Source organism: Lissotriton vulgaris, chromosome 5, assembly GCF_964263255.1.
Source record: "Lissotriton vulgaris chromosome 5, aLisVul1.2, whole genome shotgun sequence".
Lineage (NCBI taxonomy): Eukaryota > Metazoa > Chordata > Amphibia > Caudata > Salamandridae > Lissotriton > Lissotriton vulgaris.
The window spans coordinates 1,143,326,341-1,143,345,533 of record NC_141693.1 but is presented as its reverse complement, the minus strand read 5'-3'; the positions used below and the strand labels follow the sequence as shown (position 1 = coordinate 1,143,345,533).

The 19,193-nt window shown below is 44.5% G+C and overlaps 1 protein-coding gene across 1 annotated transcript in view; it reads right to left on the bottom strand.

The window, feature by feature from the left end:
• The window catches only part of ATRNL1 (attractin like 1), a 1,808,663-nt gene that overhangs the window by 1,006,601 nt on the left and 782,869 nt on the right, over positions 1 to 19,193 (bottom strand). Inside the window, exon 12 of the mRNA XM_086919594.1 lies at positions 7,442 to 7,653. Coding sequence (XP_086775720.1) covers positions 7,442 to 7,653 — 212 coding nt within the window. The remainder of the gene's footprint in view (positions 1 to 7,441; positions 7,654 to 19,193) is intronic.

Below are 19,193 nucleotides of genomic sequence, written 5' to 3'. Positions count from 1 at the left end.
ATTGCACTTTTTTAACACTGTAGGATGCAACTGTTTTGCAATTGAGCAATTGTTGGCACGTGTCATTGTGACAATAACTAATAGTGCCTCTTGTTTTGATCATAGCTACCATTTTTGCGCGATGAACTAGCACTTCAAACACCCAAGGTATCCGCACAAATGCTCGGATCTTTTAAGCAGAGAAAAATGATAGAATATGTGTTAAAGGCAGTGACAGTTGGTGTTTGGTAAGGAATTCTTGGAAAAAACGCTGTTTTGTGTAACAGTTGAGGAAACATGGGTTAGAAAAGGAAATGTTTAATGGTGACCAGACAGGCGAGTTTAGTCTTCACTATGTGATATAGATTACCCTGGGCAGTGAACTCGGCTCCGTTCCCTGAGTTTGCGGAGTTTTTCGCACTCTGTGCTCGGCAGAACTAACAGAGTTCCAAAAACTCCAGAGTTTCCCAAAAAATCCAGAGTTTTTTCCTCGCTTGTCAAAGGTAAATTGACGAGCGAGGTAAGCCAATGCTAGGCCACTTCCCAGCGAGATTTCTCAACACGGGCGGTTGTGGATGGTCCCTACGCTCCCGTTGATTAACCTTCCATTACACTGAGGAAGCAAACGCTCAAGTAGAACTTCTATTGGAGTGGCAAAAAGAAGTTGCACCCTCTTGCACTGTGTGAGAAGTCATTTGCGCAGATTTTACAGCACGTCACAAACACCTGGCACCAAAAAAAACATTGCAAATGGCACGAGGTAACTCATTCTGAGGCTCACTGAACTCCGCGTAGCTTGGCTGAGTTTTTTTGTCACTTCTCTGAGTTCTCTGAACTCTGCCAGGCTTAATATGGAGCCTAATTAACATGTTTGTGGGGGGGCTACTCTATCAAAACATGAAGGATAGACCGTACGCAATTTTACAATTCCATTATATCGTATGGCACTTGTACTAAGGCTAGGGTGACCAGGTGTCCTGGATTTGCCCTGACCATCCCGGTTTTTCGCCAGCTGTCCTGGCAGATTTCAGGAAATTAAGCTCACGTCCCGGTTTTTAGAGAGGGTCGGCTGAAAAAGATTTGAGGTATATTTTTATGTTTTGCAAAGCAGAGATAGTTAACAGCTGTTCTACAAAAGCAATTTGATTAACAAGCATGCTACTGGCTTCAAAAATGGCATTTTATGTACGTTCTCACTGCCTCTGTAATTCTCTGATAAGGAGGGCTGTAATTCTGTGCGCTGGGTTGAAGTAAAATTGCAGCCCTTCTATTTTTTGGAAATGTCCCGGTTTTTGGCTTTAAAATTCTGGTCACCCTGACTAAGGCGGACAGAGTAACTCGTCCGCCAAATTCGAAATCAGAAACAGTCAGAAATCACAGAAAAAATGTTCGGGCAGCCGGGAGAATAACACTCGTTATGTTAAATTGTGAGCAAGTGTAGGCATCTGTGGAAAGCAGTGATTGTCCCAGAAAACTGTGTTCTAAGTTCATTGAAGGCAGGGGGCATTAGCAGGAAGCGGCCTGCAACAGTTGGTGTGTTGCTGGATCCTAAGGCCTGGAAATGTGATTTCTTTGTGCAAAATCTGTTTGAACTTTGTATGGGTGCGGATTAGGTTCCTATTAGAAACCAATAATGAACGTTTATGTAGCCCTAAATGCAAGCTGACATTTTTTCAGACATAATAATAATTGCTTGCCCAAACTTATAAAGTCTATTTACTGAGCTTAAAATAATGGAAAAAATAGTTGAAGACTGAAGTATTCAGTCTCATGCCTTGCAGCTTGCAATCACGAAGTGTAATCTACGGCCAGCAGGTTAAACAAGGATCTTTGCAAGTGCAGCTATTATACAAAGGATACCAAGCAGTAACAGGCTAGTCACATGCAGTGCTCTGCAGCAAGAGCACTAACACCAACATGCATCAACGATTTTTGCATGCGCAAACGGTGCGATTCGCTAAAATCGGCCGTTTGCGAATGCAAAATCATGTTTTGAGATGCATCATGCATTTTTGGGAAAATCGCTATTTTTAGCGAATTCGAAAAATGCGATTGCTTCTAAGGAATCGCAAATTTGCGATTCCTCAAAAGCAATGCATGAATAATTTTAAAATTGCGAATTCGCAAATCTGGGGTGCAAATTACCACGAGGTTGGACCTCGTGGTAATTTGCGAAAATGTGTTAAAATGCTCTAATTTGCATTTAAAAACACTGTCATGTTACAGACACACATGTCCTTAGGACATGTATGTTTGAAACATGCACTCCAAAATACATTTCAGGGGTGCAGGGGGGGGGTCCAAAGGACCCCCCCTGCACCCATGGAATGCATCAACAGTTTGGGAATTTCAATTTGCAAATTCGCTATTCCCATTGATTCCTATGGGCCTTTTGGCCCATAGGAATCAATGGGAATTGCGAAATCGCAAATTGAAATTCGCATAATATTTGCGATTTGGTAAAAATTGCGATTTTTGCCGAATCGCAAATATTATGCAATTTATATCATGCATCCCGTTTTGCGATTCCTTATTTGCGATTCCTTAAAAATCGCTAATAAGGAATCGCAAAACGTTTTATTGATGCATGTCACCGTAACCCTCTTTGCTACTTTAAGATGAGTCGCACTTGTGACCAAGCTCACACACAGATCTCTGCAATAAGTGTGTTAACTACTGAGCAATTTTGCTAGTACAATATTTTGCAACTTGATAGATATACACATTTATAGAGGTGGTGCATTACCCACCAAACTATCTTCTATGTGACCAATAAAGCAAGTCAGAATAGCTCCACTTGTCCATTTTCTTTGTCAATTTGTCTTTGGGACTGACTTTCTGAAAATAATAAAATTTACAGGCAGACCATGGGCAAATTGTCAAAGGCGCTGCTGATCATGGGTGAGCTCCGCATAACTCTACTTCATATGGCCATGTCCTCTCCACAATTTATGGGTTTCCAGACTAGTTTTTTTTTCATTTTCGGCACAGCTTTCCACCTAATTACATGCGATTGCTTTGATTTGAGACTGTAAGTGTGAGGTTGGCGTTGAACAACTGTTAACATACACACCATATGGCAAACATGTTTAAGTAGGCAATACTAAAGTGCAAAGATGGTTAGTAGGCTTGGTATATTTTTTCGTATTGTTCTTTTGAGGACTAACAGAGAAGGCCAGTACTTCGTAGTTTCATTCATGCAGCTTCAAGCGCATTGCAAACAGGGAGCCCTCGAAAATTGAGAAGGACCTCAATTTAAAAAAATAAAATAAAATGCAGCCTGGTGTATCAGAAGGTCCCTGGCGTCTTTTCCTACACTTTCATGTTACGTACTGTACTTGTGCCTCTAAGAAAAAAAGTGACCCACTTAACTTTTCAATCAATTTTCCACTGAAGTCGTCCCAAATGAATGAAAAAAAATAGGCCAGTTGGGTATGATTTAATAACTGTTGGAAAATAGAAAAGCGCTGAGTTGCGGCCAACACTCTTTGGACTGTGCGTTGAGGTTAAAGTTGTAATTCCCGTTCACGGCTAAGGTAGGTGCAGATGCAACCTCTCCAGCTCCTGAGCCGTCCGAAACATGGTTACAAATACTTATCGTGAGGATTGTCGGGAGCATGTGCTGGTGTTATTCTGCATAATTTGTACACAATGGGGTAACCCAGGATCCCTCAGAACCTGGGCAATCATGTACTAGAATACAATTGGTTCTGTCGGGTGCAAAAATATTTCTTGAGGAATAGGATTACTCAAAAAACTCTACATACAATGAAAAATCAATTGTAATACACACACAAACCATACAGGGTATTTAAGAGCTTTTATAAATTGCTTCATTCATAGAAATACCCAAATTTACATTTGCAAGGCTGTTAGAGAATATATACATTGTGACAAGTAATATGTGACAAAAGTGACATTTGGTGCTCAGTGCTGTGGTGATTGGGGAAGGAAAGGTGGGGGTGGTGGCCAGAGAACACAATATTTCAGAACACTCTGCGGACTGAATTAATAAGTCTCATCGCAGGGTATCTCAACTGGTCCATGGTTCAGATTGTCGACGTTTCAACCCAAGGTCTGCACTAATGGGGTGTCCGTGCGGGTCTTCATCAGGACTTGGACAGAAATTGGACAGCCTAATCAAGCACAGGAGGGCTTGTGGGGTACCATTGTGGTCACTCTCAATGATAGGGCTGTTGTCCTAGCAGGAGTCCGGTGTCTTCTTCACTAAGTCAGACTAAGTTCTATTAGTGTAGCGGCTGTGTGATTCAAGTCTCAAACATTTGATCAAAATTGGACTCTGTATCCTTTAGATCGTGACAAACAATTATTTCCGCTATTAATAGCGGATTGCAGTGCTACAGCGGCAGGAAGTAATTGTTTGTCGCGATCTAAAGGACACAGATTTTGAGTAATACTATTTCCTCAAGAAATATTTTTGCACCTGACAGAACCAATTGTATTCTAGATTAGGTGTTATTCTGCAGCCTGAATGTATGTAGACTAGTCTTAGACCTGGATAGAGGTAATGAAGAGTAAGAAAAACAGCCTACCCCGGAAGGAGAACTGAAGCAGGTTAATTGTCAGTCCTTACGCCTGAGCCAGCACTACAAGTTAAGTTCTAGGACTTTCACTGCGGAAAAACCCCACTGACACAACCATTACGATGGACCTGTGGCTAAAAAACCTCATAGTCCCTCCAGAAAGGTTGGTTACCTCCTCCACCACCAGTGTGGTTTTTCCTCCATGCACCACCCTAGCTCGGCTTTTCATTGAAATTGAGCCGAGACACGGAATTGGAGCTGTGATCGATAGACTCCATGCAACTCCCTGGTGTGGCCTGCTTCTTTTTGTTTTTTAAGAAGAAAAACATTTTTTTTTTGATTGAGGGTAACTAATCTCTGATCCGTGCATTTATCCTTGATGTTTTTCTCCTCCTGCACGCGCATTACACGCTGCCACGAAGAAGAGCAGATGTGAAAGTGACCCATTGGAAGGGAGTGGTGGAAAACAATCTCAATACCTTCAAGGTGATTCTGGGCAGACACTTGAAGCCACCACTACTTGGGGTTGCACACTGAAACTAAATGCCACAAACACTGAGCAGCAATTCGTCTCTATAGGGGGGCATACACAGTAGAGTGTTGGTGCTGCATAACGCATCCTAGCCCCAAATTAGAGTTGCAACCTTTTGCTCAGGCAATGGTAGTTAACAATGAAAATAATCGTTTCTCATCTCATGTATACATTGCAGGCCCTTATAGGACATGTGTTCTCTCCATTGCAAGCAAGGATCTATCTAGACCTGGACATCACACCGGTCCGTATCACAGCTCAACAGAGCATCTGACCAAACTGTTCTCTCAAGTGGGAGAGGTGGAACGCTTATCTTTAGATAAAGGAAGGGAGGGGTGGGGAGTGGTATTTTTCATCCCTCAAGAATGACTAGGAAAACGAGTGCAGTGCTCGTGTCAACCAATATAGGTGGTAAGTTGGGGCTGCAGACATCTATTGGTCTGTAAAGAAGGATGGTCAGGTCTTCTCCAAGTATCAAGGCCTTTTAGGCAATTCAGCCTCTGGCCTGAGAGGGAGAATATGAACAAGAAATTGTGGCCAAGAGCACAGCTGCTGTAGGAGACGTTCATTAATATAGAGGACTGACCGTGCATCCCTTCATCCAGATTTGGCCATAAACGTTGAGCAAAGCAACAACCAAGAGGAAATTAAGGGGTGCCTGTCACACTCAAGAAAACCGAAGTGCCTGAGCATCTTTGGGAAGATGGATTCCACGACATAGGCTCTAAGACGCATCGGGTTCTAACTGTCAATGTTTCTGAATACAACCTGTGAGCCAAGTCAGAGCGCTGTACATTAGCACAGAGGAAAGGACTGGACCAGAGACCGGAAGTATGGCTCTGATGGCGTTGTGACTATACTCCCAAAGCAATGAGTGCTGTTGTTGACAACTGAGGAAAAAGAGATAAGACTGCCTGTTGAGTTAACAGCCTGTTTCCTCATTGTGGATGAACTACTGGCTCAACTGCTGTGAAAGGGTAAAATGAGGGCTCCTGCCTCACTGGACAAGAGGCCAGCTGCGGTCAACAACCACGCCCCCCCCCCCCCCCCCCCCTGCTACAAAACTTAACAAGTAAAAGCATATTTATACATATTTATTACTGTTTTATTTTTCTCCATATAATTGAGTCTAGGGGGCGGGGCCAAGGGAATAATAGGTGCGCGCTGGAGTGGTAGGTGCACTGTTGTCAGTGCGCATGTAGGTTAGATCGGCTGTTTCAGGACGGCCAAACGAACATGCGCATTGAAGTGGTCTCCAACCCGAGCTGTGTTGCTGGGTAGGAGACAGGAGGCACTGGCTCCCAGTCTCTCTGGAAGCGCAAATCCAGTTCACTCAGGCCAATCTGGATGCTGCTCTCAGGAAGAGCGCAGCATTAGGATTGGCTGCAGGGCAGTCTGGGAGCCTGTGCATACAGTGGAGCCAGAAGAGTGGTTATGCTGCGGGCATTCGGGTACTTTATTTTTGTTGTTTTTTGTTTTGTCCCCCCCCCCTGCAACTTTGCCCTGACACCAGCTGCGACTGCAAGAGGCACAAGGACTGAGGCAATGTTGCACAGCTCACCCCAAAGAATGCATCATGAAAAATAATTACCTGCTGCTCTTTCAACATCATCTCTGTGCATGGAGACACACACTTACTGCATGTGTTAGTTTGATCGGAATAGCCTTGTGACAAACTAACTTTGAGAACAGAGTCTAGAAACTTCATCAACAGGACTTGGTAGCAAGTGGAAAGTCTCCCCCAACTGCCTCAGTGTACAAGAACACTAAAATAACACTTCTTACCCACACCAAGCATGCATCACCTATCCCATCCCCACAAACCTGTTTGCAGAGACTCCCCAAGCTTTGCATTTTTACTTGCGCACTGTGTAACAAGGAGGCCACATGATAGAAAAAGTCAGCATTCCGTGTACATAAGTGTTCATTATCTCCTACCTACCAAGATAAGTAACATAAGATAATAAAACAAACACAATGGAGTGTATTATTTAATCTTTTGGCTGAATCTGAGTTTTCACCTCTACGACCAACATTTAACAATAAGTCCTGAATATTCTACCTTGCAAACCCCTGAAAGTCAGAGCCTCAAATGAAGGTGCGTCGCAATTCAATCAGCTTACAGTAGTATCCAGGTAGCGTGGGGCCCAAGGACAACAGACCATATCAGTTACTCGAATTGCCAAGATATTGACAGCATGTACACAAGATAGTATAAAATCTCAAAGCCTGGTTTGAGATCAAAAACGTTAGCAAGCATTGATAACTCGCAGGGGTGTACCCTTATTGAAGGTATTAACAGACATTCAAAGACCTTAGTAGGAGTAAGACCATGTTTCATTCTGCAGTGAACGCAGAAATAATGACCTGTGTTTTGCATACTCACGTGACTTCCGGAAGCAGGTGGCTCTGGGGATGCTGCCCTGAGGATGTCCCGCCTCCCAGGACACGCAGTGATCCTTATTCCAAAGGCACCGGATGCCCTGACCGCCATCAGCACACAGCTCTTCGCTACGAAATGCCTCACAGTCTGGGGGCTTGTAGATCAGGATGTCATTCAGCAGGACACTGGAGAAGCCCCCGAACACGTACATTGATCTAGGAAAGAGAACAGACATCGAATAAGAAGTCCTGGCATCAGCTACCTCTTTAAACACATACCTTTAATAGTGTGCATTGGGTCTGATATCAATTTTGCCACTAGTGTTTACTGTATTTTTCTGTTTTTTTAACATTTCACTATGCTTCAGAATTTTCACCTTTTGGATTTTTCCAGTGGGGGTTTTCTTACTTGAAAGTGCCTTGCTTTGGTGAGCACCTTCAAGTGAAAGATTATGGTCACTGTTGGTAACAAAATACTTATTACTCTTGGCATTCATGTCAAAATCTACGTATCATCCTTTGACTTTCGTTCAGATGGGGTCCTGCTCTGAGAGCGGACGCCTTCTTCTGGGCCTGCCACCACTAGAGTGAAAGAATGTATTTTATAGCCAGCAAACTTTGAGCCACATACAAATACCCTACATTATGGTTTTTTCATAACGTTGGAGTTCTTTGCTGGTTACTGTATCTAGTAATGTACTTCCACTGCACGTTGATGCTGTTCATTTAAGTTAATTTCTAGGTTGTTGCTGACCAGGTTTGCTCTGTCAGCCGTTAGGTCTCACCAGTCCTATTAAAGTGGCAGAGACCTCAGAATCGGTTACCTGCCCCGGGCGAGCCCCTAGAGTGTCTTTCTTACGGTGGGACATCTCACAAGGAGTCTTCAGGCAAGCATTGTACCCAGTTACTAGTTCTGCTCTTTAAGCGCATGGACAAGTGACCCATCTGTACATTTCTACCATTTGGACTGTCTACTATAGCAGTGCAATAGTGTATACTAAGCAGATGCAAAGAAGCAAACCCTTGTTACCATTTATCTGTCAGCATCTGCCTGGGACCCAAGGGCATATTGCAGTGTTTTGTCAACGCATGTGCTAAATTTCGCCTAAGGGGCTGTTGTGAGTAAATATTTAGTTTCCACTGGCCTGGGCCTCGAGGGTTTCTGTGACGTTGTTTTAGAAATGAGCATCGATCAGCAACATATGGTGCTTGATGAATCCTTCCACTCTGCTACTCAAGACACCAAATTGAGCTCACTGGAGCCCCATTCCAACTGACCATGTGTCACGGGGACTGCCCATTCATCTAATTAAAGGAATGAGCTCCACCATGAAGTTCATATCCTATGATGAAGCATAGAAAGGACTTAGCTTGAGCTATACATCAGAGACCCAACGGTTGAACTCCTTACAAAGCAAATATTGACTTCTGAAAGACCCACCTCTAAGAAATCGTATTATAACTGAGAGAGCGCAATTTGAATAAAAAGTATATCTGTACCATATTCATAAGCATATCGCATAAACGTAGAAGTTGTAACGTGAAGTAGCACTTGTAGAGTAGAATTAGCCGATGTAACCAATGTAGTAGGAAATGTATTTGTATTCACTTTAGATTAGAAGGCCCGTATACGTAGTGGGCTAATATAGAAATGTGTAGAAATGCTTAAGAACAACAGAACGTGCAAATCAGAATAGATGTACGTATGTAATTATAAAGAGGAGAAACGTTACGAAATGTAAAGAGAAGAAATGTGCAGACTATATAGCACGGTGTAAGAAATAAGAGTATAATGTTGTATTCTATGTAAGATGCATTCGCTATAATCAATGATTTGCTAAAATTCGATTATATATAAATGTGTGTTAAAGGTTATACTGTGTAGAAGAGTTTGTAGGAATGTTAGAAGAGTTTGGTCATGTGTGATTTTAACCTGACTGACCAAGGGTTCGCAGGAGTGTAGTCCGCTGCATGAAATTTAGTGGGCTCACGGGAATAGGGAATAGCCTTGATCTAAACGTGCGAGCCTAAAGTCAAAGGTCTTGTTAAATTTCAAGTGACAATGCTAGACGAAGTTTATGGCCTAAGTGAGATAAGAGACGCTTGGAATTTGAGTCTTGTTTAGAAATGACCGTTCACAGGACCAAATGAGGTTACGAACACAGTCGTAAAGAATAGAGTTCTGATGAAGTGATAGACTTTGCTCTGAAAGTGTCAACTGGAATGTCAATGAAGTCACCAGCACAAAGACGAAGATGGCGTCTAAGAAGCAAGGTCAACTTAACGGACTACGCGAAGAGACGAAGCTATGGAAAGACCTAGAGAATGACATCATGTGAATGTGCATGTGGTGGGCGTCAAGGGGCGTTCCACCTATACTGTGATTGTGTATTTAGGGACAGCACCCAGGGGAGAAGTTAGCTCAGAGCAGATGGAGAAGAGCAGCACAAGAGCTCAGAGCGCAGAAGGGAACAGAGCGCAAGAGAGCAGTAGGCCGAGGACCCTTAGAGAGCGGATGGGTAGGCAGAGAGGGTACTGTTTCTCGACATAAGTTACCATTAGAGGCTAAGAGAGTTTGAACTTCTTAGGAAGTCAAACTGCTGACACCTTTTTTAGGTAAGGAACTTGCGAAGTAGGGATGACACCTAGCATAGAGTAGGGACAGATTTAACTTGTTTATTCTTTTTGTAGATGACGCAACGGAACCACTTTGTGTCTATGCTTTTCAATTTGCTGATTCTTGAATTGACTTTAATCGTATTCTTTTGTAGACTTAGGTTCTTTAGGGAATTTATGTTCCTTTTAGTTCCTGTATATTTGTTGAATCTTATCCTGAGAGGATTGTATATGCACTTAATTCTGATTTTATATTAAACTTTTAAACTTTATCAGTCGTAAGTGGTTTTTCAGAGTTGCGTCAGTCTATGGGGGTGATCTAACCTATGTGGGGTTTGCCTTTTACTCAATGACAGAAAATAATCGATCCAAATTTAGAAGAATAAGATGGGTATCTAGGTAATCAGAAAAGGTATCAAAATCTCATTCCCCGCAGTTGGTAGCAGAGAAAGATGGTTTTCTTCTTGAGGAAGGCAACCTAGGTCAGGTCTAGATTACCCCAAGGTCCCTAGTCATCGACGACCAGAAGAAGAATCCCTGCCGAAGAAGGTGCTGACGGTGCGAGAGAAAAGCAGCAGAGTCGGTCGAGAGTGAGTATAAGGGTTATGCCTTGCCAGATTGCGGTGTTTTATGTTGTACCTGTGTTGTAATGTCAAGCGGAGTTGAATGCCTGTAGTGTGATTGAGGGAAGGTTGTGAGCGCGCGCAACCGGATAAAATCTTAAGATCCAGTGAAGGGCTTAAGTGGTTCGGGTGTATCGAACACCCAGAGTAATTGTCTACCATTTAAAGGGGGTCATGAGGTACCATTGATCGCCCGCAGACCGATGATAGGGGGAGTGTTTGAGTGAGTGTATGAGTAACGGACGCTGGTCGTACGTTTACTGTGTGTAAGTAACCTATCAGTTAAGGCGAGCGTCTGAAGTGAGAGGAAGACGTCTCGTCAGTTGAGGTGACAATTACAGTTAGACTGTGGCCGTACAGTCAGAGAAAAGTGATCGCTTGGACGGAAGTAGTCATTTTTCGGCGTATGAATGAGACGTATGCAAGACCGCGAGGCAAGCTGAGAAAGGAGGGGAACTGCTGCAGAAGGGACGAGTGACGTCAGCGTAGAGCCGCGCTGGGATTGGCCGGTTGGTGTAGAACCGCGCTGGGATAGGCTGGTTAGCGAGAGCCGCGTAGGGATTGGTGGTCTGTCATCGGGACGTAAACAAGGAAGAGTAATTAAGGAAAATCGTAGATTCTTGAAAATGAAGTGTTTTAAGCGTTTAAGGGCGATCTTTAAGAGAGATAGAGGAAACTTGTATGCAGGGGAAGAAGCTCCACCAGAAGGCACACCAGCTTATCATATGGCTGTGAATGTAGGGTTACACTCAATACTATGGATCTCCGAGTGGAATAAGCTAACAGAAGGGAATAAGGAACTGACGTTCCCGAGATACGGGACGTTTAAATTAGAAGTACTGAACCAGCTGAAAGCAGTAATGCTTGCAACGAGACCTCTACCGAGGCCAACACAGTTCGAAGCCCTTAGTGCATGGTTTAGAGCAGCACACGAAAAGAGCTTGAATAGACGCCAAGAAAGAGTGAGACGATCGGTAAAAGCAGTGCAGGATGCTAAATGGGACGATGAAGCTAAAAAGTGGAGGGTGCAAAAGATAGAGGCAGACAAACTGTTCACAATGCTAGAGACTACGGGAGAAAAGAAACCTCTAGAAGAAGATGAGGATAGCGAGCCGGATGAGGATCTGATAGAGAGGCTATTATTAGATAGACCACCTCCGTACAACAGAGAAGCCGAAAGTCCCGAACTACAGCAAGGGGACGGGGCTAGGTGGGGGGAATATAAATCGCTCCCCACATCAGAGTGGGATCCCAAGAAAGGTGAGGAAGTATCTCAATCTAGTCCCATACAGAGAGTAGTAGGAAGATTCGTGGTCCAGAAGGTGCCCGAAACGGAGCATGCGAGGTCATATCAATTGCCGGATGCTCTACAAGTACCCGTCACCATAGGTCCTATAGTGTCAATCTACAACCCAGAGGGAGCCCAGCAGGAGGAACAGGCACGATGGGACAGGGAAAGGGCAGAGATGGAGAGTAGGAATAATACGATCAATTCCCAAAGGCAGTTGCTAGCACCAAAGAGTCGGAGTACCCCATTGGATTCAGCAACAGGTCCCTTGATAGAACAGGGGGGTCTGAGAGGACATATGGATTTGAGGGGACCGAAACCGAAATCCTTTAAGGAATTAAGGGAGTATTTGAAAGAATGGGATGCTGCCGAAGAGACTCAAAATAAAAGATTAGAAACAGAAGCAGAATGGAGAGATCAGGATAACAGGATCCTCTCTCACTGCGGAGCTGGCGAAAGCAGCCCGGAGTGGGAAAGAGGGAGTCAAGGAAGCAAAGGAGATACTTGCCATACCACCAGTGGCAGTAGACAAATGTGCGACGACAGGAGTGCAGGGTGTGGGGGAGTGCCTCGCCTCATCTTTAGTGAGGGGGAACGAAAGACGCAGGAATACCGAGACAGTTTCAGGTGCACTCACCATGCCCCGGGAGAAAACGTGCGACATTGGAGTCACGAGAGTATAGGGAGTCGCGAAGGGTCTCGCCATACATCCGGTGATCACGGACGAGATCGCGGGAATATGGAGGACCGTGAAGGACCCTATCGTTTATTGAGCGACACCAGACAGCAAGGGAGTTGCAGTGCTTTAGAACAGAACGGAGGATCCTATCTCGCACCTAAAGAGTCCGATCCGAAAAGACAGGATGCAGTGATGGGGGATAGATCATTGTTCCACCATACCCCAAGGGAAGATGGGAAAGCTTGGGATCTAGAGAGGTGGGAACAAAGAGAAGCAAGAAGGACGCCTCATAACTCACCTGTGCTCAGACGTAGGACTCGTAGTGGGGGTGAGAGGGATGTAAAAGAACCACCTAGGAGTGAGGTACTGAGAGCTGAGATAAAAGCAAAACGGCTTGATGTAATGAGTTTAAAATCAGATTTGGAGGACATAATAGACGGCACATTGCCAATGGAAAGGATAGAGCTGTATGAACCGGATGAAATACTGTATATGTCTAAAGATGTTACTCGAAAGGCGAGGTCAGTTCATGAAAATTTATCTAATTTGGCAAACAGGTATATGATAGACCTTTCACGAACTAAAGCTTTACAGGGTAACCATAGGCTAAATTGCACGGATCAGGATCTAGATGAGCGTAGGACGATTGGGCTGAAAGTACACATAAAGGAACTGATCCTGAATATCAGAGTATGGAGGGATTTGGATAAATGGGAGGAAAGATGGTCCAAGAGGGGATCCGTCAGAAGGAGTACACTTACGAGGTCCCCGGATGGAGAGCTAATGCGAATGGAAGCTTTTCCTTTGCGAGAAATCGCGAACGGAAGCTACGTGCATGTGCCCTGGAGTAGGGGGGATTTAGCGGCATTTACCAATTCCTTTCCAAAGCTAAGGGAGAACCCCGTTGAGTGGTATAAACAGGTAGAGAGGTTTGTGAAGATCTCTAAGGTGCTGTGGATCGATTTGAACACTCTGTTTGATATCGTAGTACCCGGAGATTTGTGGACGGCATGCAAACTTAGTATCGAATGGCCCACTTGTGAACCCGCGAGGGATGCACAGACAAATGGTCCATCAGAGAGAGTCATGGAAAAATACGAGAGGGTAATTGCATGGTTAAAAGAGAAAGTGCCGGTGCAGGACATAGACTGGGTTAAGATAGATCGAACAACTCAGGAACCTAAAGAGACCGTTCACGAGTTCTATGAGAGATTGCTGAAAGCATTCAAACAGTACAGTGGGTTGGATGTGATGGATCCCAAAGACATAGGACAGTTTGTGTCGAAGTTCGTCCTGGGATTGAGACCGGACATAAGCTTGATGATTCAACAGCATTTGATCTGTTGGCAAAACAAACCTTTAGATGAGATTCTGAGGTATGCGAGGTACTGTAGCAATGAAATAGATTCGAAAGCAAAGAAACTTAAGGAGAAGCTGATGTTAGTGCAGATGCAATCAGCTGGAAAGGGTGGACAGCGACAACAGGGAACAGGAACACTAGGAAAGAAACAGAATAATCAAAGCAGAGATGAGGAGGAAAGACCGAGACCGAGGATAGATATCGCGATACTGAAAAAGACAACGAGGTGCCATCAGTGTAACGAGGTGGGACATTGGAGACGCGAGTGTCCATATAATGTCGAGACGGGGGAATTAGAACAGGAGGAGGATGAGGTTCAAACCAGCATGATAAAGGGAACAGCAGTCCCAAAGGGAAAGCTTATCAAAGGGGGGACTCAGACTCCTCGAGCCCCATTCCCTCAACCGCCTCGCATTGCAAATGGAGGGAAAACCTATAGACAACTGCCACTGTTCGTAGGAGGAGAAGAATGCTACTACGTTGATCCTCTTACGGGACAACGAGTGAATAGAGAAGAAGACTGTACTCTAGGAGCAGCCCTGGAAGTAGATCAGAGAGGACCATACGTGGAAGCTGAAGTAGCTGGATGTCCTACGACCTTTTTGGTGGATACGGGGGCCACTCGATCCACTTTGAGATCAGCGGTAGTCCCAGGTCTGCTAATGTCAGGAGAGACGATCCAGGTGGTAGGAGTCGCAAATAGGAGAATGACGAATCCTCTGACAGAACCAGTGTCAGTGAAAATAGGGAATTACAGTGATGAACATCAGTTTGTGATTTGTGATTCTAGTCCTGTGTGTCTGCTAGGAAGAGATCTGTTGTGTAAATTAAACTGCACAATATATTGCACACCTGAAGGAGTAGAAGTGCAGACTAATGATGATGATGCCGATTTTAAGGTTGTAAACTCGCAGGAATGCGTGGAACTATATCCTACCCTAACGGTGGAGGAGCTTCCACAGGATTTGAAGGAGACTGTGTCAGCTGAGGTGTGGGATTTTACTGGAGAAGAAATAGGACTGATCAAAGGAGTAGAACCGGTAAAGATCATGGTAAAGCCCAACGCCGAATATCCAAGAACACCACAATATAAGTTGACAGCGGAGACGATTGCAGGAATAAAGCCTGTGATCGAATCCATGATTAAACAGGGAATACTGAAGGAGATCGTGGGAAGTCCATGTAACTCCCCGATTATGGGTTTGCAGAAGCCTAGTGGAAAATACAGAATAGTGCAGGACCTTCGAAAGATTAATAATATCGTTGTTTCATGTTGTCCAGTGGTACCGAATCCATCAGTGATATTGTTTCAGATACCGTTCCAAGCTGAATGGTTCACAGTGATAGATTTGTGCCAGGCTTTCTTTTCGATTCCTTTAGATGAGGAGAGCCAGTATCTGTTCGCTTTTAAGCTGGAAAATCGCGTTTTAACATGGTGTCGTATTCCCCAGGGGTATACAGAAAGCCCATCGATTTTTAACCAGCTGCTGAAGAAAAATCTTGAAAGTCTAGTGCTGCCCATGAACTCGGTTCTGGTCCAGTACATAGACGATCTCCTAGTGGCGTCAGAAACTGAGGAAGCTTGTAAAACAGACACCATCACCTTATTAAATCACTTGGCCGAGAACGGACACAAGGTGTCTCCAAGTAAATTGCAGTATTGTCTGACCGAAGTGCAATACTTGGGCCATAGGATTGAAAAGGGAAAACGGAAGGTGTCTCCAGACAGAATAGAGGCGATCATGAAAATGAACGCGCCTAAAACACAAAGAGAAGTCAGGATGTTTCTAGGCATGGTCGGTTATTGTCGGCAGTGGATAGCCAACTTTTCACTGAAGGCAAAACCGTTACTACAACTGACGCACAAAGGAGTGAGTGATCCGGTACCATGGGACAAAGATTGTTTGATGGCATTTTTGCAGCTGAGGGAGGACTTGTGTCGTGCCCCGGCTTTGGGAATGCCTGACTATGAGAAGCCATTTTTGCTTTACTGCTGCGAGAGAGAAGGTTGCGCTTTAGCAGTTTTGGCCAAGATACACGGAAATGCGCGTAGACCAGTGGCGTATTTTTCGGCTACATTAGATCCAGTAGCCGCAGCGTTGCCCGGATGTCTCAAATCCGTTGCTGCAACGGGTGTCAGCATTGAGAGATGTGAAAGTGTGGTTATGGGACATCAGTTAGTGGTGTACGTACCGCATTCTGTGGAATTGTTAATGACCAGGACCAAGACTCAGCATCTGACGAATAGCAGGCTCACACGCTACGAGCAAGTCATATTGGCTGCTGAAAATGTGACCCTGAAGAGATGCTCTGTTTTGAATCCTGCTACTTTGATGCCACTTCCAAGTGATATTGATGATGAAATTTGTACAGATCATGACTGCCTTGATGTGACTGAACTATGCACCAAACCGAGACCAGATATCGTAGATGAGCCATTGACTGACCCCGATGAAATATTCTTTGTTGATGGTTCATGCGTAAGAGACGATATTGGTCAGCTGAGAGCAGCATATGCAGTTTGTACAATTACGGGAGTTGTGGAGGCCGCCTGCCTGGAAGGAGTACATTCCGCTCAGGTAGCTGAAATCATTGCTTTGACCCGTGCCTGTTTGGCAGGCAACAAAATTCGAGTCACCATATACACCGATAGCCAGTATGGTTTCGGGGTAGTTCATGACTATGGGCAGTTGTGGTCTCAAAGAGGTTACATGACCTCCTCGGGTTCTCCCATTAGGAATGGAGAATTCGTGAGATTATTGTTAGAAGCATTACAAGGACCAACAGCTATCGCAGTTGTCAAATGTGCCGCGCACACAAAGAATGTAGATTTTGTGTCGCAAGGCAACCGATACGCAGACGAGGTAGCACGTTATTGTGCAGAACAGGGGTATTCTCACACCAATGTAGAAGTGGGGGGGATACAAGAAAGAACTGATTTGACTATGTTGTTAGACACTGTGGATACGTGGGACGAATTAAAGTGTGTTCAGGAAAATGCACCAGATGATGAGAAAAAGGGCTGGGAAACAGCTGGATGTACTAAAAGTGAAATTAATTTTTGGATTTCTGCAGATGGGAGAGCAGTTTTACCTAACGAACTTGTTAGTCCAATGGCAAGGAAATTGCATGGACCAGCACACATAGGTAGAGATGCTATGGTGAGAGTATTCAGACAAACGTGGTTTAATCCGAAGTTTAGAGTAGCGGCAGAAGCAGTATGTCAGCGTTGTGCGATCTGTCAGCAACTAAACGTAGGGAAAAGAACACCAGTCACATTGAGTCACATAGGGAGGTCTGGGGGGCCTTTCAATAGAATGCAGCTGGATTTTATTGAAATGCCCAAATGCAATCGACTCAGATACGTTTTAGTGATTGTCTGTATATTTTCTAGATGGGTTGAAGCTTATCCTACACGTAGGTGCGATACACTCACAGTAGCAAAATTGTTGCTTAGAGAGTTAATACCGAGGTTTGGGGTGCCATCCTCTTTGGAATCGGACAGAGGAACTCATTTCAACAGCGAAATAGTGAAGATGCTATGTTCAGCTTTGAGTATCGATCAGAAGCTCCATTGCAGTTATCGACCAGAAGCTTCAGGGATCGTAGAGCAAATCAACAGCATAATTAAATCCAGACTTGCCAAAGTTTGTTCATCGACATCCCTGAGTTGGCCTGATGCACTTCCATTGGTTCTTATGAGCGTACGTAGCACACCAGATAGAAGGACAGGTCTCTCTCCACACGAGGTGCTAATGGGGAGAGCTATGAGACTGCCATCGGTTCCGACTGCAGCATTGTTGAACATCACAGACGATTTGATCTTGGACTACTGCAAGGGACTATCTGATGCCATTCATTCTGTGTCCCTCCAGGTCCAGGCTGCAGAGGTTCCATCAGCACAAGACCTGTGCCATGACCTGTGTCCAGGGGACTGGGTCCTGGTGAAGAAGCATGTCAGGAAGAACTGTCTAGACGTGCGCTGGCGAGGACCATTCCAAGTCATACTAGTTACGAACACTGCAGTAAAGTGTGGAGGCTTGCCCAACTGGATACACGCCTCACACACCCGAAGAGTGCCAGCACCTCTGGAAGAAACAGCTCCTCTCTCGGATGAAAATCCAGCAGAAAGCGGAGAAGCCACAGAGAGGGAAAGTCAAGCTGTAGAGGTGATTGAAGAGGCTGAACCTGTGTCGGAGCAGGCTGATGATGGTCAAGACACCAGTGAGACCGAAGCTGTCTCAGAAGAGGAAAGTAGCTGGGAGTTCGAGTCAGATATCGAACAAGCTGTGAGTGATCAAGAGACGAGTCCAAGAACAAGGAACAGGAGGACAGGGAATGGAGAAGCTAGTTGGCCGGAAAGAAGGAGAGGGTCAACCTTGAGAGCAAATCCAGAGAGCACCCTTGTCCCGATCGCTGAAGATTCAGATCAAGACGAAGAAGCTACGGATTCAGGTTCTGAGAGTCCGAGAAGATCAAGAAGGGTACGTGTGCCCTGCAGAAGGTACGCCACCCCTGAGTGGACTTATCTAGCAGATGTCTTGGGGACAGAGATCTGGGAGAGTGAGAGAAGTGCAGGTGATCAATCTCGATCCGATTGTGGCAGTGGAGATATGGATGTTGACGCCTGGAATCGAGACTGAGGGGTTACTGACTTTCACACTTCCCATTCCCCTTTACCTAAGTCGGATCAAAGACCTAGTGCTAAATCGATTAGATTTTCCGACTTTTGGACATCAAATACCAGCACAAGAAGAAAAAGTCATCCGTTTGGAACTATTGGAATATGTTATTAAAGCTGCAGGTACGAGAATCATTGTGGATGCATAAAGACTTTTGTGTTTAAGCTATAAAGAAGAAGATAACCTAGAGCCGAGTGGAAAGAAGAATAAAATTAGGGATTACATTTAGAGGACGGAGAAGGGTTAGGGTTGTCTGTTGCTAAAGATAAAAAGACATTGTTGTGAGAAAGAGACTTTTGTTGATTAAGAGTGCTTCATAGACTGAGAAATCGAATAAAGAAACAAAGACTTGAAAGGGAAAAAATTTTCACGAGAAAGAAAGAGCTACGCTGTTTGATAACATGGAGAACGGCAACCCAAACCGAAAAGCCAAATGCATAATAGGTACACTAATAGCAGTAGTAATTTTTCTTATTATTACAGTAGTTACCATATCATACATAGTAGG